Genomic DNA, 27,620 nt, shown 5'->3' with positions numbered 1-27,620 from the left:
ACATATGTAGAACGCATGGAAGTTTATTGTAAAGCAAATAAGGTGCCAGATGATGAGAAAGCACTAACCTTATTAAGCTCAATGGGTGCAAAGACATACGGGCTATTGAAGCACCTTCTATCACCAAATAAACCGGCGGATCAGACTTTCGCGAATATTGTTACTGTCCTGAAAAATCATTTAAACCCCACGCCGCTGATGATAGCGGAACGATTTAAATTTTACAGGAGAACGCAGTTGAAAGACGAAAGCAACGCTGAATTTTTAATTGAACTACGTAAGCTATCGAAGTACTTGTGGTAAACCACTGTTATTGTATATTGTTACCTCTGGGTGGCGCTGTGTACCAAGGCATGCCTCAGCTGACTCCGCCCACATGACCAGGTATAAAGGTGGGGGTTTCGCCGACTCACTTCCTTCTTGGAACCAGCCACCCACGAGAGGCATGCTCTGTTCTCTAGTTAATAAAAGCCTTTTCATCACCTTCCTGATTCATCGTCTTTTATGGAGTAATTGATAAGCGTATCAATTTTATTAACTAGAAGTAAAATGGCGACACCTGAACAGCAACAACAGCAGGCGTTGCTGCGAGCCCTCAGACCGGCATGCCTGGACCTCGACCCTCAAGCAGCGGGTTCATCAACCAATTTCGAACACTGGCTGAGCTGCTTTGAATCCTTCATAGGAGCCTCCGCCGTGACATCGGAGGAGAACAAACTAAAAGTTTTGACCGCCCAGGTGAGCCCTCAAGTATATACACTCATCCGGGACGCTACTACGTACACGGCGGCCCTCGAACTACTAAAAGGGCAATACACACGCCGAGTGAACACGATTTACGCCAGACACCTCTTGGGATCCCGCAGGCAGCAACCGGGGGAATCGGTAGAGGCATTTTTACGGGCGTTACAGACACTCTGCAGAGACTGCGACTGTAAGGAGGTAACGGCTGCGGGGCACGCGGAGGGACTTACTTGTGATGCCTTTGTCAGGGGCCTCCAGTCCGACTACTCCCAGCAGAGACTGCTCGAAAGCAAGGAGCTCGACCTGAAGATGGCCGTAGCCCTTGCGCTCTCGCTAGATGCGGCACACCGAAACCTCGAAGCATACTCACGTAACGGCGCCGCGCCATGGCCATCGCGACCGTGGGACATGGGACCGCCGCCCCCGGCACCAACTGCTGCAGCGATGTCCCGAAATCAACCGGGATAGCTGCCCCCGGTAAGAACCGCAGCGATGCCCCGTAACCAGGCCCAAAAATGCTATTTCTGTGGCCAGTTAAAACACCCTAGAGCGCACTGCCCGGCTAAGACCGCTACCTGCTCGGGCTGCGGGAAGAAAGGCCGTTACGCCAATGCCTGCAGGGGAAAACCAGCGAACGCCAGCAGCGCCGCGTGCGAACCATGGGGGCAGCCATCTTATCCGCCATTTTGTGCACCTCCGGCCGCATGGCCGCCGCCATTTTATCCGCCGCACTCAACCGCCACTTCGTCTCCGGGCTCGACCACCGTCTCGTCGGACGACCATACCGACTCACTAAGCCATACACTGGCCTCCGTTACGCTGGATCAAGCCCTCCCTCATCATCTATCCAGCTCCATGATGGATATCACGGTAAACGGCCGCACCACCACTTGCCTAATCGACAGCGGGAGCACAGAGTTTTATTCACCCAGACACGGTACGTAGCCACTCCCTCACGGTCCTGCCGACGCGCCATCAGATTTCTATGGCGTCCAAGTCCCATTCAATGGACGTCGGCGGCTACTGTGTGGTGACCCTTTCGGTTGGGGGCACAGAATATAAAAATTTTAAACTTCTAGTCCTGCCCCGTCTCTGCGCTGCCGTGCTGCTAGGGTTGGATTTTCAGTGCCACCTTAAAAGTGTCACATTAGCATACGGTGGACCCCTTCCCCCCCCCCCCCCACTCTCAGTCTGCAACCAACACCTTTTAAATCGCCCGCCGCAAACCACCTGCAGCCTTTCCACACTAAAAGTCCCCCCCCCTCCCTTGTTCGCTAACCTCACCCACGACTGTAAACCCATCGCTACCAAGAGCAGGCGGTACAGCGCCGGGGACAGAGCTTTCATTAGCTCTGAGGTGGAGCGGCTCTTGAAGGAGGGCGTTATCGAAGGGAGCACTAGCCCCTGGCGAGCCCAGGTTGTAGTCGTTAAAACCACTGATAAACGCCGCCTGTTCATTGACTACAGCCAAACCATAAACCGGTACACTCAGCTGGACGCATACCCCCTTCCTCGCATATCTGATATGGTCAACCAGATTGCGCAATACAAAGTATTCTCCACCATTGACCTTAAGTCAGCATACCACCAGCTCCCCATCCGCCATGAGGACCGCCAGTATACTGCCTTCGAGGCGAACGGCCGCCTCTACCACTTCCTTAGGGTTCCCTTCGGTGTCACCAACGGGGTTTCGGTCTTCCAAAGGGAGATGGACCGGATGGTTGACGAGAACGCGCTGCAGGCCACCTTTCCCTATCTGGATAACGTCACCATCTGTGGCCACGACCAGCAGGACCATGACGTTAATCTAGAAAAATTCCTCCGTACGGCCCAACGGCTGAACCTAACGTACAATAAAGAGAAATGTATGTTTCGCACCAAACGCCTCGCCATTCTCGGCTGCGTGGTGGAGAACAGAGTCATCGGGCCCGACCCCGACAGAATGCGCCCCCTAATGGAGCTACCCCTCCCCCACTGCCAAAAAGCACTGAAGAGATGCCTGGGGTTTTTCTCCTCCTATGCCCAGTGGGTGCCCCACTATGCAGACAAAGCTAGACCCCTCATCAAATCCACCTCCTTCCCCCTGACACCAGAGGCGTGTGCAGCCTTCACTCTTATCAAGAGCGATATCGCGAAGGCCACAATGCGCGCAGTGGATGAGTCGATCCCCTTCCAAGTGGAGAGCGATGCATCCGACTTCGCCCTAGCTGCGACCCTTAACCAGGCGGGCAGACCCGTGGCCTTTTTCTCAAGGACCCTCCAGGGCCCCGAGACCCGACACTCCTCTGTCGAAAAGGAGGCCCAGGCTATTGTGGAAGCGGTGCATCACTGGAGGCATTACCTGGCCGGAAAACGGTTTACCCTGCTCACTGACCAGCGTTCAGTAGCTTTTATGTTTAATAATAAGCAGAGGGGCAAAATCAAGAATGACAAGATCTTGAGGTGGAGAATCGAACTCTCCACCTACAATTATGATATCTTGTACCGGCCCGGGAAACTAAATGAGCCCCCAGACGCCCTATCACGTGGTACATGCGCCAACGCGCAGGTTGATAGACTGCAGACCCTCCACAATGACCTCTGCCACCCGGGGGTCACCAGGTTCTTCCATTTCATCAAATCCCGTAACCTGCCCTACTCCATCGAGTAGGTCAGGACCATGACCAGGAACTACCAAATCTGTGCCGAGTGCAAACCGCACTTTTATAGGCCGGACAGAGCAAGCCTGATCAAGGCCACTTGCCCCTTCGAGCGCCTGAGCGTCGATTTTAAAGGGCCCCTCCCCTCCTCTGACCGCAATGTGTACTTCCTCAACATAATTGATGAGTACTCCCGTTTCCCGTTTGCCATCCCTTGCCCAGACATGACCAGTACCACGGTCATCAAATGTCTGAATGACCTCTTCGCCTTGTTTGGGTTCCCTAGCTATATACATAGCGACAGGGGCTCATCTTTCATGAACGACGAACTTCGGCAGTACCTGCTAGTGAGAGGTATTGCTACGAGCAGAACCACCAGCTACAACCCCCGGGGGAACGGCCAGGTGGAAAGAGAGAACGCGACGGTTTGGAAGGCCGTCCTCTTAGCCTTAAAATCTAAGGGCCTTCCGACCTCTCGCTGGCAGGAGGTCCTCCCTGCGGCGCTCCACTCCACTGCTTTGTACTGCCACTAATGCCACCCCTCATGAGCAAATGTTCGTTTTCCCCAGGAAGTCCACATCGGGAACCTCGCTACCGGCATGGCTGACTTCTCCTGGGCCCGTCCTACTGCGGAGGCACGTAAGGACCCATAAAACGGACCCCCTGGTCGAGAGGGTGCACCTCCTACACGCCAACCCCCAGTATGCCTGGGTGACATACCCAGACGGGCGGGAGGACACGGTCTCCATACGAGATCTCGCACCCTCGGGTACCCCTGAACTACCACCGTTATCCCCCACCACCCCTCCCAATCCAACCCCTGTAGACGACATGCCGGAGCCCCAGGACCCTTCGTTGACCACCCAGACACCAGATCCGACGTTGGATGCTGCAACACCGCCGCCGCCACCACGACGATCAGGACGTCAGACAAGGCCTCCTGAGAGACTTAACTACACGAACTTGTAGTACCCTTCACCCCGCTGGACTTCATTTTAAACAAGGGGTGAATGTGGTAAACCACTGTTATTGTATATTGTTACCTCTGGGTGGCGCTGTGTACCAAGGCATGCCTCAGCTGACTCCGCCCACATGACCAGGTATAAAGGTGGGGGTTTCGCCGACTCACTTCCTTCTTGGAACCAGCCACCCACGAGAGGCATGCTCTGTTCTCTAGTTAATAAAAGCCTTTTCATCACCTTCCTGATTCATCGTCTTTTATGGAGTAATTGATAAGCGTATCAGTACTGTCAGTTTGGAACAGGACTAGCAGATGCGCTGAGAGAGAAATTTGTGTGTGGATTGTTAAAAGAAGGAACACAAAAGCGACTGCTTGAGGAGAATGATCTTACGCTTGATAAAGCTGTCACTATTGCAGCATCGCAAGAAGCCGCAGCGAGAGGCACTGCGGAAATGCAGCTACGGTCACTGGAACTCTGCACCAATCAAATGGTCTTGAGTACAGTAAAATGTTATCGTTGTGGAAAGACAACGCACGATCAGAACCAGTGCTGGTTCAAAAATCAGGAATGCAGAAAATGTGGCAGGCTTGGTCACATAGCTAAAGTATGCCGGTCAGGAAAGAAGACCAGCAACAAAAAGTCACCGCAGGAAAAGTACAGAAAGGTACACAAGGTGACAGAGAACAGTTCGAACGAACAGAAGTCCGATTCAGACTCCAGCGGTAATGAACTGGGTAGTCTAAGAGTACACAATGTTGGTAAGGAAGCAGACCTCCAAACAATTTGGGTCACACTTCAGATAGCAGGAGTCCAAGTGAAGATGGAATTGGACACTGGATCGGCATTGATGGTCATGAATAAGAAAGATTACAAAAGGTTATTCCCACATATTCCCCTACGGGATACGGAGATTGTATTGAAAACATACACGGGGCAAAGAGTATACCCCATCGGGAAGATAGAGGTAAAGGTGGTCCAGAAGGGCAAAGAAAGCCGAGGAATGGACTTATATGTGCTACCTGAGGGAGGTCCACCACTACTGGGACGGGAGTGGATTAGGAAAATAAATATGGACTGGCATTCCTTAAAAGCACTAACGGTAGATTCCGGTACAAAAGATGTCAAACCTAAACGATTGTCCAGAATATTGGACGATGCTAAAGAGGTGTTCCAACAGGGACTGGGAACACTGAGAGGAATTACGGCAAACATCAAGGTTGAAGAACATGCAAACCCGAAATTTTTCAAAGCCAGACCGGTACCTTATGCAATACGACCTGCTGTGGAAGCTGAGCTGGAAGGGCTAGAACGTTCCGGAGTACTGTCAAAGGTAGACTGGAGTGAGTGGGCCACGCCCATTGTCCCCGTCATGAAGCGTTCATCGAGCAACAAGCCGGGGGAACCGGGGAAGGTTTGCATCTGTGGAGATTTCAAGATCACTGTTAATCCGGTGCTTCACACGGTGCAGTATCCGCGTCCGCGGAATTAGGATATCTTCGCTTCGTTGTCTGGCGGGAAACACTTCACCAAGATAGACCTGGCGCAGGCGTACTTACAGATGGAAGTTGAGGAAGAGTCACGCCAGTATCTCACGATCAACATGCATAGAGGCTTGTACCGGTATAATAGACTGGTTTTTGGAGTGGCATCGGCTCCAGCAATTTGGCAGAGGGCCATGGAGCAGGTATTACAGGGAATTCCAGGTACACAATGTTACCTGGACGATATTCTGATTACAGGAGATGACGACGAGGAACATCTTGCAAACTTGGAACTGGTGCTCACCAGATTGAAAGAATATGGTCTTCGAGTTAATCGCCAGAAATGTGAGTTCTTTCAGAAGCGGATCTCGTACTGTGGTCATGTCATTGACCAGGAGGGGCTTCATAAGTCTCCTGACAAGATCGAAGCTGTTGTGAAGGCTCCCGCTCCGGGTAATGTATCCCAATTGAGGTCATTTCTAGGGTTGATTAACTATTACCATAAGTTTCTGCCAAATTTATCCACGGTGCTGCACCCGCTGAACGCTCTTTTGCAGAAGGGAGTACCATGGAAGTGGAGCGAGGACTGTAAGAGGGCCTTTCGCGAAAGCAAGGCATTGATCACCTCAGGAAGTGTTGGCTCACAACCCAACGCTGCCTATTCGTTTGGCTTGTGATGCTTCTCCATATGGTATTGGGGCAGTACTCTCACACAAGTTGCCAAATGGCCAGGAGAGGCCAGTTGCGTTCGCATCCAGATCATTGACCTCCGCTGAGCGCAACTATGCTCAGATAGATAGGGAGGCTCTCAGCCTTGTGTGGGGAGTAAAGAAGTTTAATCATTACCTGCAGGGCCAAAAGTTTACGCTTCTGACAGACCACCAGCCGTTGGTATCCATTTTTAACCCTAAGAAGGGTGTTTCGGTGATGACAGCACAGAGACTCCAGAGATGGTCCCTTTTCCTAGGGGCACATCAATATCAGATAGAATTCAAAGGTACAAAGCAGCATGGTAATGCTGATGGGCTGTCGCGCCTGCCACTACCTACAGAGGAGGAGGCACCGACGGTTGACCCTGTTGAGTTATTTCACTCGACCATCATCGAATGTTTACCAGTCACCAATGCAAGTATCGAAAGAGAAACCAGGAACGACCCGACACTGCCCAGGGTCTACGAAGTGACAGTGAAGGGATGGCCAGCACATGGTGAGCCACTGTTACCGGCATTCTCAGCAAGACGAGAACAGCTGTCCGTCTGTCAAGGAACATTGATGTATGGAACAAGGGTGATTATTCCTCCTAAGTTAAGAGAGAGAGTTCTAAAGGAACTGCATGAAGGTCATCTGGGGGGAGTCAAGATGAAAAGCCTTGCTAGGGCTTATGTGTGGTGGCCGGGTATCGACCAACAGATAGAGGATCTGACGAAAAGCTGCTCAGGGTGCCAAAAAGTGCAAAATGCACCTCCCGATTGCACCGCTGCATCCATGGGAATGGCCTTCAACCCCATGGCAACGTGTACATATTGACTTTGCTGGTCCTTTCATGGACTCTATGTTTTTAATTGCGGTGGACGCACATTCTAAATGGCCAGAAGTGATTTAAGATGACTACCACTACCTCGGAAAAGACGATCGCGGTGTTAAGAACGATATTTGCAAGAAATGGATTGCCAGAACAAATATGTTCAGACAACGGACCGCAGTTCGTGTCAGAAAAATTCCAGAGATTCATGAAGAAGAATGGGGTGAAACATTATACCTCTGCCCCATATCATCCAGCTACAAACGGGTTGCCCGAGAGATTTGTACAAACGTTCAAAAAAGCGATAAAGGCCATGAGCGAAGATCAGATTCCACTACAACACAAGGTGGACAAATTCCTACTGGCATATCGAAACGCCACCCATGCAGTGACAAACCAAAGTCCTGCCATGATGTTCTATAACAGGAGGTTGCGGTCCAGGTTGGACTTGTTAAAACCAAATGTGCGGAGGGAAGTTGAAAACAAACAGTTCCAGCATATAAATAACAAGACCACTCGGAGTTTCGAAATAGGACAACCAGTGTTAGCCCGGGATTATAAAAACGAGAAATGGCAATCTGGAACAATTCGGGCCAGACAAGGACCCCTGATGTACATGGTAGATGTTGGTGAAAATGTAATACGGCGTCATGCTGACCAACTGGTAGAATCGAGAACAAGGGTCGAACCCATGGTTACGGCAGAGACAACCGTGGAAGAAGTTAGTGAACCTGAAGCATCTACCTCAAGTGAATGTACCTGATGATGATGTCCAATCCATAAGAGACCAACTAGATGAGTCGCCCCAACAACGAGAAGCAGAGACCCCTGAAAGGCGTTATCCAACTCGAATCAGGAGGCCTCCTCAGAGACTGAATCTTTGAACTGTTTTGCATGAAGTTGTATATATATATGTTATTATGTTATGTTAAATTGGGATATAACTGTTAAGCTATAAAGGGAGGATTGTGGTGTATGTAACCTGTTCCACCTTAAGAGAACTACTTTAAGAGATGTACTACTTTCTCTTGGCTGCTGTATACTGTAATACCGGTGGTGACCACACCGGTATATAAGTGTTGTGTAAGGATTTGCTGGGCAGTTCAGCCCTGACCTCCGAATAGTAAAGACCTGTTAAAAGTTATTCTTGTTGTCTGTGTCCAGTGATTGATCCTAAACATAACTGGGACATACAGACTCAGCAGGTATAGGCATTGAGCAAGAGAGCACACCGACCCATTAATGCAATGAATGATTCCTAGGATCTCCTGGAATCCTGCTACTTTCCTAAAATTGCAGTGTCCTGCCAATTTGTCCATGAGACAGTAGATGAAATTGTTTACTATGCATCATAACGTGCATGTGTGCATCACTGATGTTCCTGGTAGAGTTGCCAACCCTCCCAGATTATCCTGCAGTTTCCAGGAATTCGATTAATCTCCCGGACACTGCTGCAGACAACCTAAGAGTAACACACCTAATAAATCGGCAAGAGGCGTTTTTGAGGCCTCCTGCCTAGCAGAAACCAAGTGGTAGCACCCCGAAAATGGTGGGAGTATTACTTGCCACCCCATTCTTGCCATCGCTATCTTCCCAAGAGCTTATCTTAATCAGCAGCTAAAGCACCCTCCTGAGTCGAGCAGTATAATTGTTTTTAATGCATATAGAGGTCCTATATACATAGGACCTCGATTGCCATTTTAGGACTCGACTAGGCAGAGAATGCGGCGCGCATGCTCCAGTTTCTGCTAGTGGTTCACACCGAGAGGAGCTCGATTATTGCACGCCAGTCTGCTGCCCGAAGCCTGGCCCAGGCATTTTATCAGCAAAAACCTCCTGGAATGTGTCCCAGAATTGGCAAACCTAGACCCTGGCAACATCCTGAAATAATCCCTGTCGATGTGACCCTAACAGCACTGCAATGGCTGCAGCATGTGGCATAACTCAGTGACCACTTTGCAAAGTACAGGTTCCATACATACTCATTCTCTGAAAAATTTGCAGGGGTATGGGGAAAGAGCTGGGGAGTGGGACTAATTAGATAGCTCATTCAAAAAGCCAGCACAGGCACGGATGGCCTCCTTCTGTGCTGTATGATTCTGTACACTCCTATCTGTATATTCTGTTAAGGATGGGTGCTGGACACCTCTGGTGCTGCCTGACCCACCTGTCATCCTCCTTCTTACTCAATCTCCTTCTGGAAACACATTTGGGCCCTATCTGAAATGGTGGAAGGGAAACTGGAACGCCCACAACGGTGACGCTCTTGGTCAACTATCTGCTTTATTCATTAAACTGACATGCACTCTAACTTTCACTGTTTTATATTGTTTTTCTTAATGTTTAAATTTGCTGTCTTGAATTTCTACATATGCAGGTAGCCCTTACCAATGCAACTAGCTTAAGCAGGTTATTCGCAGCATTATAAGTGAACAAAGCTACAATAAAGAGAATCCTACTTCAGATGACTTAACTGGCCAAAGTTACAGACTCCTAAGCTTTCATTCATGCATGTCTTGGAAAGCAGTAGCTGTCTGCCTGTGGGAACTCTAGTAAGCGAGCCTGCTATATTGAGTCACAAAGATCACTGCCTGCAATCATCAAGACTGATGGATTTTAAATCCGTGGCTGCAGAAGCAATATACTGCACATGCTGGAAATCTGAAATAAAAAATGAAAATGCTAATGTTTGAGGCCGGTGACCTTGCACCTCCTAACATTTTCCAGTTCTGATGAGACAGTCTTAAGCAAGTAGAGAGGCATGGGGGAAGGGCAGGTGTGTGATGGGATAGAAGCCAGGAGTGCTTAAATGACAAAAGGAATCATGGTGCAAGGCAAAAGGTGAAGGTAATGGGACAAATAAAGACACAAGATGGGTCAAGAGGAGGTGTAAATGGCAACCGCAGAATCATTACCAGCACCTGCTGTCCAAAAAATTAGGAGCAATGGTTATGAACTGAATCCAGAAGGTGGCAAGTGCCTAATTGGAGACAAGGTGCTGTTTCTTGAGCTTCATTGGAACAGTGTAGGAGGCCTAGGACCAAGGTCATAGTGGGGCAGAGAATTAAAATGGCAAGTAACCGGAAGCTCGGGGTCATGTTTGTGGACTGAACGGAGGTATTATGCAAAGCGATCACCCAATTTGCATTTGGTCTCCCCAATGTAGAGGAGACCGCATCGTGAGCAGCGAATACAGTATACTGAATTGAAAGTACAAGTAAATTGCTGTTTCACCTGGAAGGAGTGTTTACAGCCCTGAATGGTGGAAAGGGAGGAGGTGAAAGGGCAGGTGTTGCAATCTCCTGTGCTTGTGTGGGAAGGGGAGCGGGTGTTGGGGGTGATTGAAGAGTGGATCAGGGTGTCCCGGAGGGAACAGTCCCTTCGGAATGCTGAAAGATGTGTTTGGTGGTATCACGCTGGAGGTGGCAGAAATGGCCAAGGATAATCTGTTGAATGTGGAGGCTGTTGGGGTGGAAGGTGAGGACAAGGGAACCGTATTGTGGTTCGGGGAGGAGGGGAGGAAGGGGTGAGGGCAGAAATGCAGGAAATGGGACTGATCGTCTAGGGTCCGGTCAACCACACTGGAGGAGAATCCTTGGTTGAAGAAAAGGAAGATGCATCAAAAGCACTGGTGTGGAAGGTGGCATCGTCAGAACAGATAAGACAGGAAAAACTGAGAATTGAATAGAGTCCTATACCAAAAGCGGGGTGGGAAGAAGTGAAATCAAAGTAGCTGTGGGAGTCAGTGAGCTTACAGCAGATTGGTTGACTGCCTTTCCCCAAAAGTGATGGAGATGGAAGAATTGGAGATGGACCATGTGAAGGCAAGGGAGGGGTGCAAACTTTGCTTCAGATTTCCACCCCTTCCCAATTTCCCCTTTATTCATCTGAGCCCTCTATATTAAGTGTTTTGAAGAACTTACATTAGACACCATGTTGGCTGTGCTGTATTTTAGATTATTAGAATTTATACTGACTTTCACATCCTCAGGATGTCCTAAAGCACTACACGGCCATTGAATTACTTTTTAAGTAAAATCACCATTGTAATGTAGGGAAACTTGGCAGCCAATCCCACCAATAGGATGAGAGAAATGTCCAGATAATCTGTTTTAAGAACATAAGAAATAGGAGCAAGTGTAGGCCCTTCAAGCCTGCTCTGCCATTCAATAAGATAATGGCTGATCTTCTACCTCAACTCCACTTTCCTGCACTATCCCCATATCCCTTGGTATCCAATAATCTATTCACAGAATCACAGAAACCTCACAGCGCAGATAGAGGCCATTTCGGCCCATCGAGCCTGCACCGACACATATCCCACCCCCGATCCCCGCTGACATGCATGATCTCTGTTCTAGACTCCCCAGCCAGGGGAAACAGCCTCCCAGCATCTACCCAGTCAAGCCCTGTGAGAATTTTATGTTTCAATGAGATCACCCCTCATTCTTCCAAATTCTAGAAAATATAGGCCTAGTCTCCTCAATCTCTCCTCATAGGACAATCCCTCCACATCCCAGGAATCAGTCTAGTGAACCTTTTGTTGCACTCCCTCCAAGGCAAGTGTATCCTTCCTTGGATAAGGAGACCAAAACTGTACACGGTACTCCAGGTGTGGTCTCACCAAGGCCTTGTATAATTGTAGTAAGACTTCTTTACTCTTGTACTCCAACAAAGGCTAACGTACCATTTGCCTTCCTAATTGCTTACTGTACCTGCATGTTAACTTTCTGTGATTCGTGTACAAGTACACCAGGCCCCTCTGAATACCAACATTTCCCATTCTCTCGCAATTTAAAACATTTTCTGCTTTTCTATTTTTTTTTTCCCTACCAAAGTGGATAACTTTACATTTCTCCACATTATGTTTCATCTGCCATGTTCTTACCCACTCACTTAGCCTGTCTATATCCCCTTGAAGCCTCCTTGCATCCTCCTCACAATTTACATTCCCACCCAGCTTTGTATTCTTAGCAAACTTGGATTGATTACATTTGGTCTCCTCATTCCAAATCATTGATGTAGATTGTGAATAGCTGAGGCCCAAGCACTGATCCTTGTGGTACCCCACTAGTTACAGCCTGCCAACACGAAAAATGACCCGTCGATTCCTACTTTCTGTTTTCTGATGGTTAACCAATCCTCAATCCAAGCTGTTTACCCCCAATCCCATGACCCCTAATCTTGTGTAATAACCTCTTGTGTGGCACCTTATCGAATGCTTTTTGAAAATTCAAATGCACTACATCCACTGGTTCCCCCTTATCTACCGTGCTAGTTACAATCTCAAAACAAAAATTCAGATTTGTCAAACGTAATTTCTCTTTCATAAATTTGTTATTGGTGATGTTGGTTGAGGGATAATTGTAAGCCATGACACACAGAACTCTCCTGCTCGTCAAATAGTGCTATGGGATATTTTGCACCCACCTGAAAGGAAAAGTAAGATGGGGCCTCGATTTAACGTCTCATCCTAAAGCTGACATCTCGAACAGTGCAACACTCCCTCAGTACTCTACTGAAGTATCACGCAGATTATGTTTCCAAGTCTCTGGAATGGAGATTGAATGCACAACCTTCTGATTCGGGTGAGCGTGCTATCACTAATCAAAGCTGAGACCTATTAGATTTTGGTGGAGGAGCTTCAGATTTGGGGCTTTGTAGTAATTTTTTGTTCTGTCTATTTGCTTCAATCTGGGAATCTTGCTGTTCTACATAACAGCAGAGTACCATTTCTTTTCTCTTTCTGAATGTATAACTACTTCTGAGATCAGAGTAGGTATTGAGTGCAAATCCTTATCTTGCCACTCTGTGGCAGTAATGCATTCAATTCAAAATTTCTTGAAATGGATTTCCACTTATCTAAAAGTGGCACACATCTGAACTCTAAAACTACAGCTTTGATAAAGCTGCTAGTTGGACACTAGCTGTCTTTATCTTTGATTATCCTTCCAAGCACTTCTGTTAAGCTGACTGTAATAGTATAAGTAGCCTAAAATATTTGGCTTCACAACCTGTCTCTACGTAGGTACCCTGTAATATATTTCTCTAGTTTGCAGTTGTATTGGACAAATTGAGTTTTTTAAACTTGTGCAGGTATTGCTGTAATTGAGTAACAGCAGCTGACATGCATGCATCTATTTCCGGGTTCTAGTTTATGATTCGATTGATCTTATTTTGAGCACTTATGCATGAAGAATAGCAAGACATTAGCAAAGCTTACACTCTGCCTCCACACACACAAATTGAGGGGAATATTTGTGTATTTGATCATGTGTATAACCAGAATAGGACAGCCTTGATGTTTCAGAATTTTAGACATCAATTGGCTGTGTTTGGGACAAGCTGAATTTGTTTTTTTGTGGTTTGTGCCGGTTAGCGGATTTCCTCTGTGGTTACTGTCGCAACAAAGGGTTGTTAGTCCGGCGACAATATCTTTGTTTATGATTCACGCACAAGTGGTTTTTATAATCAGCTTTATTACATTAACTAGTAACGGTTTTCCATTTACTGTATATTAAATGACAAGGTGACATGCAAATGATAGTCTGGTTCCCAGGCTCTGACTACCTTCATCGTGCTCCAACCCAAGAGAACAACACATTCCGTTTCCAAGACCTAGAGCGACCAGCTCCAGCCCTTCAGGCCCTTCACGCATCTGCATGGATCCTGGCCATGCTGAGAACGCTCTGCCTTAAAAGCGGAAACAAGTTCTATTCTTGTACTATAATATACCTTGCTCTGTGCCCACCTATTATGTAGGTTGCACATTTAGCTGAGGCTGCATTTTTAGGTGTAGCTTCTAATCTTTTCAGCCTTCACACAACTTTGTTTATAATACAGTAAGTGCGTAGGCCAAATGTTTATCTTCTACAGTGATATGTGGTGTCTTGGCAACTGGTCTCTTATCAGAGTATGAGCCTTTTTTTCTTGACCTCAGTGTCCATTCTCTGCCCTGCATTTCCAAACTGTTGTTCATACATGGGGAAATCTTAATCTTCTCTCTTTCTCCCACACTTGCTTTAACACAAAATGCTTAAAAAAAATAAATGCTGCGATAGCTTGACCATTTAAATCATTTCTTAAATATTTTAATAGTCCTCAACTGAAGTTGCTTATACACAAAATAAGTAGTGTTGCAGTCACAGTAAAGCTGTGGTCAGAAGACAAGATTGTGGAAATTAGCCTCGTTATAGTGGTAGTCCAGCATTCTTCAAGGCTATCCTAATATTTTAGAAATGGTAACGTAACATTTCATGTTCTACTATTCTGTAGAGAAAGGGCTTGCCCAACTACCCATTTGAGATCTAAATGCATGTTGGAGCAAGTATGGAGAGTCTTCCATCATGGGATTTTTTTTCTTTAGCCTAACTGTAAATACAACTTATTTTTCAGCTGATGGTAGCCAAGTTGAAATGCTTATTTATGTCTTATTATAACTTTTCTATCTTGCAGCTGTTCATTGTAGTCTTAACCAGAACGGTGTGGATCATGCTGTTTGTACTGAAGATGTGAGCCTGCAAGTACTTGGTGATCCAGAGGCCTTGAATTCAACTGATGAAAAGATTTTGAGGATAGTGGAATCAAATGACATTCCAAAGAGTCTTCATGTGCCAGATACAGAATCGGTGAAGGTGAGTGTAGCTACAATCTGATGTATAGTTCAATCTTCCCATATTGGAGTAAAATGAAGCATTTGAGAAGAAATGTTCAGCCATTTACTTGATAAATTTGATACTGTCTTGTGCAAGTCAGACAAACTTGATTTTTTTTTCTTTTAATATTGGTTAAAATCTAGGAAAATAGGGATAAAACTTGCACCTGTTTTGAAACTGGTTACTATCTTGAATAGAAATGTCTTTTAAGATTCTGTCTACTATATAGGCCCGGAATTTGCGGTCGGAGTACGCCTCCAACCCGCTAAAAGCATATGCACTTACCTTCAGGCTCCCAGGCTGCGGAGACTTCGGGCCCTGGGCTCGCAGGTGTACGGCAGTGTAAAGGCCCACAGATCCCAGGGATGCAGGTGGCTCGGAAGCATCCCAGGGATCACGTGGCCAGGTCGTCCAGTCAGAAAGGAGGATTCCTAATAAGATTCCATTTGCGAACTGAATCCCCATAAGCATATTAGGAATCCCCAAATAATTAAATAATTTAGATGACTGCAATAAAAATAAATGTTCTCATTTTTAAACTTAATTAATAGTCCCTTCGATTAAAGCAAATACAATAAATAGTTTTTGAAAAATAATTTTAAACATTTTAATCCAGGCCAAAATTTGCATAAAATAATTGAAAGTGTTTGTGCACAATTTTTTATTTTTACATTTTAACTTTAGGATTGATATTAACCCTTATGCTGGTAAAAGAAGGCCTATGCCAGCTTTTACCAGGCATAAGGGTTTCATAGGCATTAGTTGGGCAAATAGCCCAGCTCTGCGTCAGGGAAAGTGATTTTCCAGTTGGTGCAATAGATCTGTCAAGGTGAACTGATGGCATATGCTGTGTGTAGGCTGTCATCGGAACCGCAAATTCTGGGCCAAAAACTGAAGAGAAAAGGGAATACATAAAACAAAGGGCCACGGACCTCGCTGAAGTTTAAGTAGAGATACAAACCGAAGTATTGGAAACAAATGAAAAGAAGCAATGAACATAAAATTGCTGAATCTAAAGTAGTAATATTGTTTTCTCTAATGTATATCCATTGGTAATGATAATGGGCCAGTGCTTCGGGAGGGGAGATTACCTAGGTCAGAAGTACGATTTCCAGGAATAGAAAAGCAGGAGCTAGACAGTATGCAGATAATGACCATATTGTTATGTAAAGGAAAGATGTTCTGGTTTGCACAACATTTGCCCATCCAAGAGTCTTAAAGTATTGAAATTGAACTCGTAATTAGTATTTCCCATTCTCGGGATGTGAGTGTTGGTGGCAAGGCTGGCATTTATTGCTCTGAACGGGTGGTGGTGGGCCACATTCTTCAACCTCTGTAGTCCACGTGGTGAAGATGCTCTCTCAATGTTGGGAAATTCCAGGATTTTGACTAAACTCTTAGTTAAATTTGACGTTCTGGAAACTTTCAAACTTTAATTTCAACATCAGCTTCAGAAAAAAATCTTATGAAATAATTTTGCGATACAGAGCTTAAGTGCTTGGAAAATGGTACATCGGTCGTGGGGAATTTGCTAGAGTCTATTATAAAAGATGTAATAGCAGAGCACTTGGAAAGCAGTGACAGGATCGGACAAAGTCAACATGGATTTACAAAAGGCAAATCATGCTTGACTAATCTACTGGAATTTTTTGAGGATGTAACTGGTAAAATAGATAAGGGAGAACCAGTGGATGTGGTGTATTTGGACTTTCAGAAGGCTTTCGATAAGGTCCCGCATAAGAGATTAGCGTGCAAAATTAAGGCACATGGGATTGGGGGCAAGGTATTGACTTGGATAGAGAACTGGTTGGCGGACAGAAAGCAAAGAGTTGGAATAAATGGGTCGTTTTCCGAGTGGCAGGCAGTGACTAGTGGGGTACCGCAAGGATCGGTCCTAGGACCCCAGCTGTTCACAATATATATTAATGATCTGGACGAGGGAATTGGATGTAATATCTCCAAATTTGCAGACGACACAAAGCTGGGTGGGAGGGTAAGCTGTGAGGAGGATGTCGTGAAACTCCAGTACAATTTGGACAGGTTGGGTGATTGGGCAGAAACATGGCAAATGCACTATAATGTGGATAAATGTGAGGTTATCCACTTTGGTGGCAAAAACAGGAAGGCAGATTATTATTTGAATGGCAATAGATTGGGAGAAGTGGAAGTGCAAAGAGACCTGGGTGTTATTGTGCACCAGTCGCTGAAGGTAAGCATGCAGGTGCAGCAGGTGGTTAAGAAGGCAAATGGTATGTTGGCCTTCGTAGCAAGAGGGTTCGAGTACAGGAACAAGGATGTCTTGCTACAGTTGTACAGGGTCTTGGTGAGACCGCACCTTGAGTATTGTGTGCAGTTTTGGTCACCTTACCTGAGGAAAGACGTTCTTGCCATGGAGGGAGTGCAGCGAAGATTCACCAGGCTGATACCTGGGATGGCAGGAATGACGTATGAGGAGAGATTGTGTCGATTGGGCTTATACTCACTGGAGTTTAGAAGATTGAGAGGGGATCTCATCGAAACCTATAAAATTCTGTTAGGTCTGGACATTAGTTTCTGATGGCCGGGGAGTCCAGAACCAGGGGTCATAGTCTAAGGATAAAGGGTAAACCATTTAGGACTGAAATGAGGAGGAATTTCTTCACCCAGAGAGTGGTGAACCTGTGGAATTCTGTGCCACAGAGGGTGGTGGAGGCCAGTTCATTAAATATATTTAGGAAAGAATTGGATATATTTGTTGAGGCTAAAGGGATCAAGGGATATGGGGAGAAGGCAGGGACAGGGTACTGAATTTGGATGATCAGCCATGATCTCATTGAATGGCGGAGCAGGCTCGAAGGGCCGAATGGCCTACTCCTGCTCCTATCTTCTATGTTTCTATGTAAAAGCATAAATTGATATAAAGAGCACCCCGCTAGAGAGAATGCAGTCTCCTCTACATTGGGGAGACCAAACGCAAATTGGGTGACCGCTTTGCGGAACACCTCCATTCAGTCCGTAAGGGTGACCCCGAGCTTCCGGTCGCCTGTCACTTTAATTCTCCGCTCCACTCCCACTCGGACCTCGGCCTCTTACACTGTTCCAGTGAAGCTCAACGTAAGCTCGAGGAACAGCACCTCCTCTTTCGATCAGGCACTTTACTGCCTTCTGGACTCGACAGAGTTCAACAATTTCAGACCATAACCTCTGCCCCTATCTCTTTTTCATTTTTTTCTCTCTCCCACATGGCAGCTGTCTTTCATTCTGCCAGGGCCATTTACACTTCATCTAGAGCCATCTTTTGTTTCTTAACTTGTCCCATTACCATCTCCTTTTGCCTTGCACCATCTCTTAATCTCTGTGTCTCTTAATCTTATGTAGAAGGGTTTCAACCCGAAATGTTGACTCTCTCTCTCTCTCTCTCTCTCCACATATGTTGCCTGGCCTGCTGAGTTTTTCCAGCATTTTCTGTTGTTTCTCTTGATCTCTTGCCTTTAATGTCCCTTAATCTCTCCTGCCTTTCATCCTATCACAGACCTTCCCTTTTTTGTTCTTTCCTCCCCTGCCCCCTTTCCCTACCCCAACACTTGCTTAAAATCTGGGAAGTCACACAACACCAGGTTATAGTCCAACAGCTTTATTTGAAATCACAAGCTTTCGAAGCGCTGCTCCTTCGTCAGGTGAAGTGAAGAGATGCATATAGGCACAGCATATATAGTCAGAACACTGCCAGATGATTACAGGTAATCTTTCCAACTGCCCTTTATCACACCTCGGCAGAGAGATAATCACAGCAATCAAAGGTGTGAATGGTGTCCAAACAGGTCAGTCAGGAAAACATTACATCAAAGAACAATGAAGTGGGGTCACAAGGGGTCAAATGTTGCAGATGCTGGGGTCTGTATGGAAAAACAGAAAAAAAACAAAAAGCGTTGCTGGAAATCCCAGCAGGTCCGGCCGCATCTGTGCAGAGAGAACAAGCCAATGACAACTCGAGTCTGGATGACTCTACGTCAGGTGGGGTTACATGTAGCGTGACATGAACCCAAGATCCCAGTTGAGGCCGTCCTCATGAGTGCGGAACTTGGCTATCAGTTTCTGCTCGACGATTTTGCGTTGTCGTGTCTCTCGAAGGCCGCCTTGGAGAATGCTTACCCGAAGATCAGAGGCTGAATGTCCTTGACTGCTGAAGTGTTCCCTGACTGGGAGGGAACACTCCTGCCTGGTGATTGTTGTGCAGTGCCCGTTCATCCATTGTCGCAGTGTCTGCATGGTCTTGCCGATGTACCATGCTCCGGGGCATCCTTTCCTGCAACATATGAGGTAGACAATGTTGGCCGAGTCACATGAGTATGTACCATGTACCTGGTGGGTGGTGTCCTCACGTGTAATGATGGTATCTGTGTTGATGATCTGGCATGTCTTGCAGAGGTTGCCGTGGCAGGGTTGTGTGGTGGCGTGGTCGCTGTTCTCCTGAAAGCTGGGTAATTTGCTGTGAACGATGGTCTGTTTGAGGTTAGGCGGCTGTTTGAAGGCGAGTAGTGAAGGCGTGGGGATGGCCTTAGCGAGGTGTTCGTCGTCGATGACATGTTGAAGGCTGCGGAGAACATGGCGTAGTTTCTCCGCTCCGGGGAAGTACTGGATGACGAAGGGTACTCTGTTGGTTGTGTCCCATGTTTGTCTTCTGAGGAGGTCTATGCGATTTTTTGCTGTGGCCCGTCGGAACTGTCGATCAACAAGTCGAGCGTCATATCCCGTTCATATGAGGGCGTCTTTCAGCGTCTGTAGGTGTCCATCGCGTTCCTCCTCGTCTGAGCAGATCCTCTGTATATCCTGTGTATTTGCAGGGCTTGTCCACAAGGGATGGCTTCTTTAACGTGGTTAGGGTGGAAGCTGGAGAAGTGGAGCATCATGAGGTTGTCCGTGGGCTTGCGGTAGAGTGAAGTGCTGAGGTGTCCGTCTTTGATGGAGATTCGTGTGTCCAAGAATGAAACTGATTCTGAGGACTAGTCCATGGTGAGTTTGATGGTGGGATGGAACTTGTTGATGTCATCGTGTAGTCTTTTCAGTAATTCTTCGCCGTGGGTCCATAGGAAGAAAATGTCGTCGATGTATCTGGTGTATGGCGTTGGTTGGAGGTCCTATGCAGCGAAGAAGTCTTGTTCGAACTTGTGCATGAAGATGTTGGCGCATTGGGGTGCGAATTTGGTCCCCATGGCTGTTCCGTGTGTTTGGGTAAAGAACTGGTTGTCGAAGGTGAAGACATTGTGGTCAAGGATGAAGCGGATGAGTTGTAGGATGGTGTCTGGAGATTGGCTGTTGTTGGTGTTGAGTACTGAGGCTGTCGCAGCGATGCCGTCATCGTGGGGGATACTGGTGTAGAGTGCCGAGACGTCCATCGTGGTGAGGAGTGTTGCTGGTTCAACTGGTCCATGAGTGCTGTGTTTCTGTAAGAAGTCTGTAGTGTCGCGACAGAAGCTGGGGGTTCCCTGTACGATGGGTTTCAGGATGCCCTCGATGTATCCAGAGAGGTTCTCACACAGGGTTCCGTTGCCTGATACGATAGGACGCCTGGGTGTGTTGGCTTTGTGTATCTTTGGGAGGCAGTAGAAGTCTCCCATGCGGGGAGTATGTGGGATGAGCGCGCGTAGGATGCTTTGAAGGTCTGGATCGAAGGTCTTGATCAGTCTGTTGAGTTGGCGGGTGTGTTCTTTGGTCGGATCTGCGGGTAACTGTCTGTAGTGTTCCTGGTTGTCCAGTGTCGGTATGCTTCTTTGCAATAGTCCGTTCTGTTCTGTATGACGATGGCTCCTCCTTTGTCTGCTGGTTTGATGACGATGTTGCGGTTGGTCTTGAGAGCGTGGATGGCGTTGCGTTGTGCTCGGGTGACATTCTGGACTGTCTTGTGAGTGCGGCTGATGAATCTGGCAGCTTGAGCATACATGTCAAGCTTAGGGCAGCGGCCCTCCGGAGGGGTCCAGTTTGACTCTTTCTTCTTCGGTTGCTGCACTGCGGATCCCTCTGTCTGCTGTTCCGGATCATTGATTGTCTCATTGGGTTCGCTGCTGACATCTTGGGATTTGTGGAAGAATTCCCGGAGCCTCGTTCTCCTGATGAATTCCTCTGTGTCTGCCGTGAGGCCGATGGGGTCCATTTTGGTGGTGGGGCAGAAATTGAGCCCTCTGCTGAGAACTTCGATTTTGTCTGGTTGAAGGGTATGGTTGGACAAGTTGACGATGGACTTCCCTGTGGTTCCAACCGTGGTACCGGGGGAGACTTGGTTGCTGCTGGTGGTGATGCCAAGTTTCTCAAGCTTCCTGTTCTTGGTGTGCATGTGGGTAGCGTAGTTCCGTTGCCTCGTCTGCTTGGCGGTGTCTTGTAGCTGGTCTGCTGTGTCCTGAGAACATGGACTCTATCTTGGTTTCGAGGTTGCGGCATCTGCTGTGGAGCTGGTGTACGAGATGGTTGAGTGTGCGAGAGGTACGATGGCAGAGTCTCTCAGCATAGTCTGTGTTGTTGGTTGACTTGAGTGTGTTTGTGATCTGTAGTCCTTTCGGGATCTTGTCTGCTTTCTTGCATCTCTGTAGAAACTTGATGTCTGTGTCGATATGCGCGATCTTCTTGGAGATCCTCTCCACTTTGAGCCGGCAGTTTGTGGTGTCGTTAGTAGCCATGATGTGGCGATGCCGATGTTGGACTGGGGTGGACAAATGTGGGAAGTCACACAACCAGGTTATAGTCCAACAGCTTTATTTGAAATTACAAGCTTTCGGAGCGCTGCTCCTTCATCAGGTGAAGTGGAGAGATGCATATAGGCACAGCATATATAGTCGGAGAACACTGCCAGATGATTACAGGTAATCTTTCTAACTGCCCTTCATTCACACCTTTGATTGTTGTGATTATCTCTCTGCCGAGGTGTGAATGGTGTCCAAACAGGTCAGTCAGGAAAACATTACATCAAAGAACAATGAGGTGGGGTCACAAGGGGTCAAATGTTGCAGATGCTGGGGTCTGTATGAAAAACAGAAAAAAAACCAAAAAACTTTGCTGGAAATCACAGCAGGTCCGCTTAAAATCTGTTACATCTCCAGCTTTTTCCAGTATGACGAAGGGTCATCGACCTGAAGCGTTAACTGTTTCTTTCTCCACAGATGCTGCTTGACCTGCTAAGTATTTCCAGCATTTTCTGTTTTTTTATTTCAGATTTTGAGCATCTGCAGTATTTTGCTTTTGTATGAGGTGTCAATCAGCTCTATTTGACAACTGTCATACCAGAATGGAGCAGCAGATGGAGTACATGCTTCACACAAACCAAGTCATCACAGAAAACTCAAAACTCTTAACTGAAGCAGATGAAACCTTTTCTGAACCTTCAGAGTCAGGAAAACAGCATGGAGCCTAGATACTTAACTTCACTCAAACACTCCCTAGTCAGCTACTGGATCTCAATGCAGCAAATGTGGTAATTGAGCACCTACCTACACCCAGCATATAAACATAACGGGACTGAAAATGCATTCTCATTCGAATTATCCCTAGCAGGGAACATCAACCCCTCTAGGTTGTTCAACCCCTCTATCTTATTCTGCCAGTCAGTTAGATCATGACTGATCTGTACCTCAAGTCCATTTACCCACCTTTGGTCTATATCTCTTGATACCCTTACCTCAGCTACCTGATGTGGCATTATTGCTAAACACAGCATTCTACAGAGCCAGGCTCCAGAAATACTCAGCCATCCAAGATCCGACACTCGTCGGTCGAGAAGGAGGCCCAGGCGATTGTGGAGGCTGTACGACGCTGGAGGCACTACCTGGCAGGCAAACGATTTACCCTCCTCACCGACCAGCGTTCGGTCGCTTTTATGTTTAATAACAAGCTGAGGGGTAAAATTAAGAACGACAAGATCTTGAGGTGGAGAATCGAACTCTCCACCTATGATTATGATATCTTGTACCGGCCAGGTAAGCTGAACGAACCCCCTGATGCTCTATCACGAATTACATGCGCCAACGTGCAAATTGATAGACTTCAGACCCTCCACAACGACCTCTGCCACCCCGGAGTCACCAGACTTTACCACTTCATTAAGGCCCGCAACCTGCCCTACTCCATCGAGGAGGTCAGGACCATGACCAGGAACTGCCAGACCTGTGCCGAGTGCAAACCGCATTTCTTTAGGCCGGACAGAGCAAGCCTGATCAAGGCCACCCGCCCCTTCGAGCGCTTGAGCATCGATTTTAAGGGGCCCCTCCCGTCCTCTGACCGTAATGTGTACTTCCTCAACATTGTTGATGAGTACTCCCGTTTCCCCTTCGCCTTCCCCTGCCCAGACATGACCAGTACCACGGTCATTAAATGCCTGAACGACCTCTTCGCCTTGTTCGGGTTCCCAAACTATATACATAGTGACCGGGGCTCCTCCTTCATGAGCGAGGAACTCCGTCAGTTCCTACTAGCAAGAGGTATTGCTGCAAGCAGGACCACCAGCTACAACCCTCGAGGGAACGGCCAGGTGGAAAGAGAGAACGCGACTGTATGGAAGGCCGTCCTCTTAGCCTTAAAGTCTAAGGGCCTCCCAACCTCCCGCTGGCAGGAAGTCCTCCCGGCAGCGCTGCATTCCATCCGGTCACTACTTTGCACTGCCATTAACGCCACCCCCCATGAACGAATGTTTGTTTTCCCCAGGAAGTCGACTACGGGAACCACACTACCAACCTGGCTGACCTCTCCGGGGCCCGTCCTGCTGCAAAAGCACGTGAGGGCCCATAAAACGGACCCCCTGGTCAAGAGGGTGAACCTCCTGCACGCCAACCCTCAGTACGCCTATGTGGCATACCCAGACGGGCGGGAGGACAGAGTCTCCTTGCGAGACCTCGCACCCTCGGGCATTCCGGAGACACCACCTTCACCCCCCCCCCCCCCCCCCCCGATTCCAGCTCCGGTAGATGGCATGCCGGAACCCCACGAGCCCTCGCCGACCACGCAGACACCAGCATCACCACCGGAGAATGCAACACCGCCGCTGCGACGATCGGAAAGGCTTACGAGGCCTCCGGACAGACTGACATACCAGAACTGGTAGTACACATCACCCCGCCGGACTCAAATCTAAACAAGGGGTGAATGTGGTAAACCACTTTTGTCGTTCACTATCGTTACACTATAGTTATCACTGTTATATCGTTACTCTATGGTTATCGCTGTTCACACTGTTGTATCACTATACGAGGTCGCCTCTTGTCACGCTGTTATACCTGGGCTGACCACTGCTGACTCCGCCCATGGCTCCACCTACCTGCCCAGGTATAAAGGTGGTCGACTGGCTGGTATTCCTCCTTGTTGGATCCGATCACCCACGAGGGTGGGCTCTATTATTTAGCCAATAAAAACCTATAGTTACTTTCTTAACTCGTCGCTTTTCATTGGATGAATTGATAGGTATATCACCATGCAGGGGCTGCATTGGAATTTTGATCACACCACGGTTGCACCCACAATCTCTCCCTCTTGAATTGCTTCCAATACTTCCACATGGAGACTTTACAGCCATTTGCTGATTATAGATTCTAATTTTATTGAAATGGCTAGAAATGAGAGGGATGAATTGGGTAAGGTGATTCTAGGTATGTAATGCAATTAATATTTGAAGTGATGCAATTCTTCCCCTTTGTTAATTTTTTGCAAAAATGGGAAATAGCTGGTGTGGGGGCAACACTAGGGCACTGTTCCCTTCACTGCTTGCATCAGGTGATCTTTTCTATACCCATATACAAAGCTTGTTGCAAGTTGCACTCTCCAATATTTTTTTGCCCATGAGCAGTAACCTGACACATCATATTAAAAAAAATTTTGAAATAAAAGTTCCAGACTGCACCAAGTTTTATAGGAGATTTTAGGGACCGGAGTGTACAGTCTTTGTACGGTTGAATCACATCCTTGGAATGAGGGAGACCATACAGCAGGTAATATTTGTATTGCAAGAAAGAGCCTAAATTGATCTGGTTTTAAAAACATGCTCAGGATAGTTATTTTTAGAAAAAGACCAATTACTGTAGATGGAGAACAGGCTGTGTTCAATCTCAAACTTTATTACTGATGCTATGAAATGAGTCTGAGTTAGCAACCTACTAGTTTTATCAGGCAAAGCAATCACCATGCCACAGAACTCAACAATTAAAATAAAGGGAGATTGTGTAGATCTTTTACAGATAAGTGAAGTAGTTGGTGGATTCCTACTTTCAATTTCTATTGCCTCCACTAGAGCTGTCTGAGGATAGTGAATTTATAGAGCTCTGGAAAACTCATCATATACGCACTCTAACTGAACAAAACTTTTCAAGAAAGGTATAGTCAATGTACTTGAAAATATTGACCTGTAGGCACATGACCTCACATTAGAAAAGCCTCTGCTAGAAGCCTTTGGTGCTTCCATACAATCTATTTTCTGCTCATTCTATTAATGTAACAATGTCGCATTGGCACCTTTTTGATTTATCTGAACAATTATTTGTACCATTTGAGAAGAGGAGCTATCTTGCTGTAATTAGTTTGTGCCGACTAATAATATACACAGCCAGTACAAATCGGTTTTAATGAGCACTGAAGAAAGGAGGGTTGATAACTTAATTATAGTTTGTATTAGATTATGACTTGAACGCATTTGCCAAGTATGGCACAGTGGATTGTCAACTAAAGGGTATAAATGAACTAAAATCAAGAGCTCTAAAAGCCCAGCTTCCCTATAAGGTATCCAATTCAATTTACAAACATTTTTTTTTAGAAAACAAAATGTATAAATGTAACTACACTTTTTTTGATGCCTTAAAATTACCACCAATATACATGTGGGGCCAAATTATAATGTTCTGAATTAAAATATCAACCACTAAGGAACTGTTTGAACTTCAAAAGGAAAAAACTATCTATAGTAATCTCGGATGTAATGCTTAAGTTATCCACCAGAGGGAGACAAATGCAAAGGGATTATAATGACTAGTTTTAAGGTAATGTTGCATTGTGGGTATGACATCATAGGATCATCCATCTTGTTTTGCTCGTGCAGTTGAATTAGAGTGCATGCCTGTAGCTTGTAAGAGTTCTGTTCTCTCCTGGTTCTGTGTAAATTAAAAGCAAAGTTTTGAGTTCCTGAAGTCTCACTTTTATATCCCTTATATTTGGACCTTAACAACTCGGTTATAACACTATCAAATATTCTAACGTTCAGTTTTCTATTTACTGCATCCACCACAGGAAGGGGTGGCTCGAACACAGTAAGGAAAACTTTTGCGTATATACCACCAGAGACTTTTTTCAAAGAATTTTTTGATAGAAGACGTTTGTGTTGATCATTTAAAATAAGTCCAATCAGTTTGTATATGATCCAAGTTCACCTTAACCTGGTAGCAAATAAATAAGTGATGGCGCCCTGTACGTCTAAAGGATTTTTAAATGGCTTCACACAATGTGAAGTGCTGTGAATTGTTTAGGCAAACCAATGAGCTGTCGGCAATAAAATCTGCATGCATGATTTTTCTGTTTGTATTTTCTGTGTGGTCATCCAGGTGAAGGATTGAAACTTAGGCACTCAATGGGCAGCACGGTGGCATAGTGGTTAGCACTGTTGCCTCACAGCGCCAGGGACCCGGGTTCGAATCCGGCCTCGGGTGACTGTCTGTGTGGAGTTTGCACGTTCTCCCCGTGTTTGCGTGGGTTTCCTCCGGGTGCTCCGGTTTCCTCCCACAGTCCAAAGATCTGCGGGTTAGGTTGATTGGCTGTGATAAATTGACCCTTAGTGTTAGGGGGATTAAATACGTGGGGTTACGGGGATAGGGTGGGCTATGTGTTGGTATAGGGGTTACGGGGATCGGGTGGGATATGTGTCGGTGCAGGCTTGATGGGCCGAAATGGCCTCTATCTGCACTGTGGGGTTTCTGTTTCTGTGAATGTTAATCCCAAATCGGAGGCACTCCGTTCTAATCCCAAATCAGAGGTAGCATGGTTTGACCACCCTAAAAATGTGCCGTAATCCCGATTTCGGAAGGGAACCTCTGCTGCACTTTTTTTTTCAATTCCCTCAAGCGCACAAGACATCCTTGCTGTATTGGAATTGTGGGTAATTCTGTGTTTGTAGTAATTGGATGGAGACTTCTCAAACTCTTCTTGCGTGGAGCCCTTCCAGCCATTGCAGACAAATCTTTTGGTTAAAGGACAGTTGCTAATCCGCAGCACTAGCTAGTCTTCTGCAACCCTCCTTTCATGTATATTGCATTTATTTTACATACTACTTATCAGTAGTGTACCATTTAAGCATGCTCAAGGAAGCAAGTAAAAAATACAATCCTGTTGAGAAATATGTTAAATTTTTGTGCTCTTAAGCACAATCTAGAAAGGCAAATCCAGTGGAATGTAAATTTGCAGATCAATGTGGTTTGTTGTAATAGAATTAACCTTTTACTCTTGTCCTCAGTAAAAGTACAAATAGCACTGTTTTGGTTTGGTTTTTCTACAAAATTAGTTACCATAATGACAACCACAAAAATTGTACCAAGCTGAAAGTTTTGCACTCTGGTGTACGCCACCTTGATGCAAGCTGATCTTGCTGCAAAGTACTTGTGTATATATTTAATAAATGAGCA

At 46.5% G+C, this 27,620-nt stretch overlaps 1 protein-coding gene across 11 annotated transcripts in view; it reads left to right on the top strand.

Moving 5' to 3' along the window:
• LOC147115064 (sterile alpha motif domain-containing protein 12-like) overlaps window positions 1-27,620 on the top strand; it is a 253,049-nt gene that overhangs the window by 56,847 nt on the left and 168,582 nt on the right. For 10 of the 11 annotated variants that reach the window (XR_015079041.1, XM_085993314.1, XM_085993312.1 and 7 more), the window contains exon 2: window positions 14,804-14,982. Coding sequence is in view for 9 of the 11 variants with exons in the window: in XM_085993314.1 (XP_085849440.1) it covers window positions 14,804-14,982 (179 nt within the window). In the remaining 2 variants the exon portion in view is untranslated. Of the gene's footprint in view, window positions 1-14,803; window positions 14,983-26,000; window positions 26,075-27,620 lie in introns of those variants that run through there. The other variant, XM_085993305.1, reaches the window with a different exon arrangement.

This window comes from Somniosus microcephalus, chromosome 7, assembly GCF_052327205.1.
Source record: "Somniosus microcephalus isolate GS21.2 chromosome 7, FLI_Smic_1.0, whole genome shotgun sequence".
In the NCBI taxonomy this organism is placed as follows: Eukaryota; Metazoa; Chordata; class Chondrichthyes; order Squaliformes; family Somniosidae; genus Somniosus; species Somniosus microcephalus.
The sequence above is the reverse complement of the archived record's forward strand: the minus strand, read 5'-3'. Positions and strand labels throughout refer to the sequence as shown.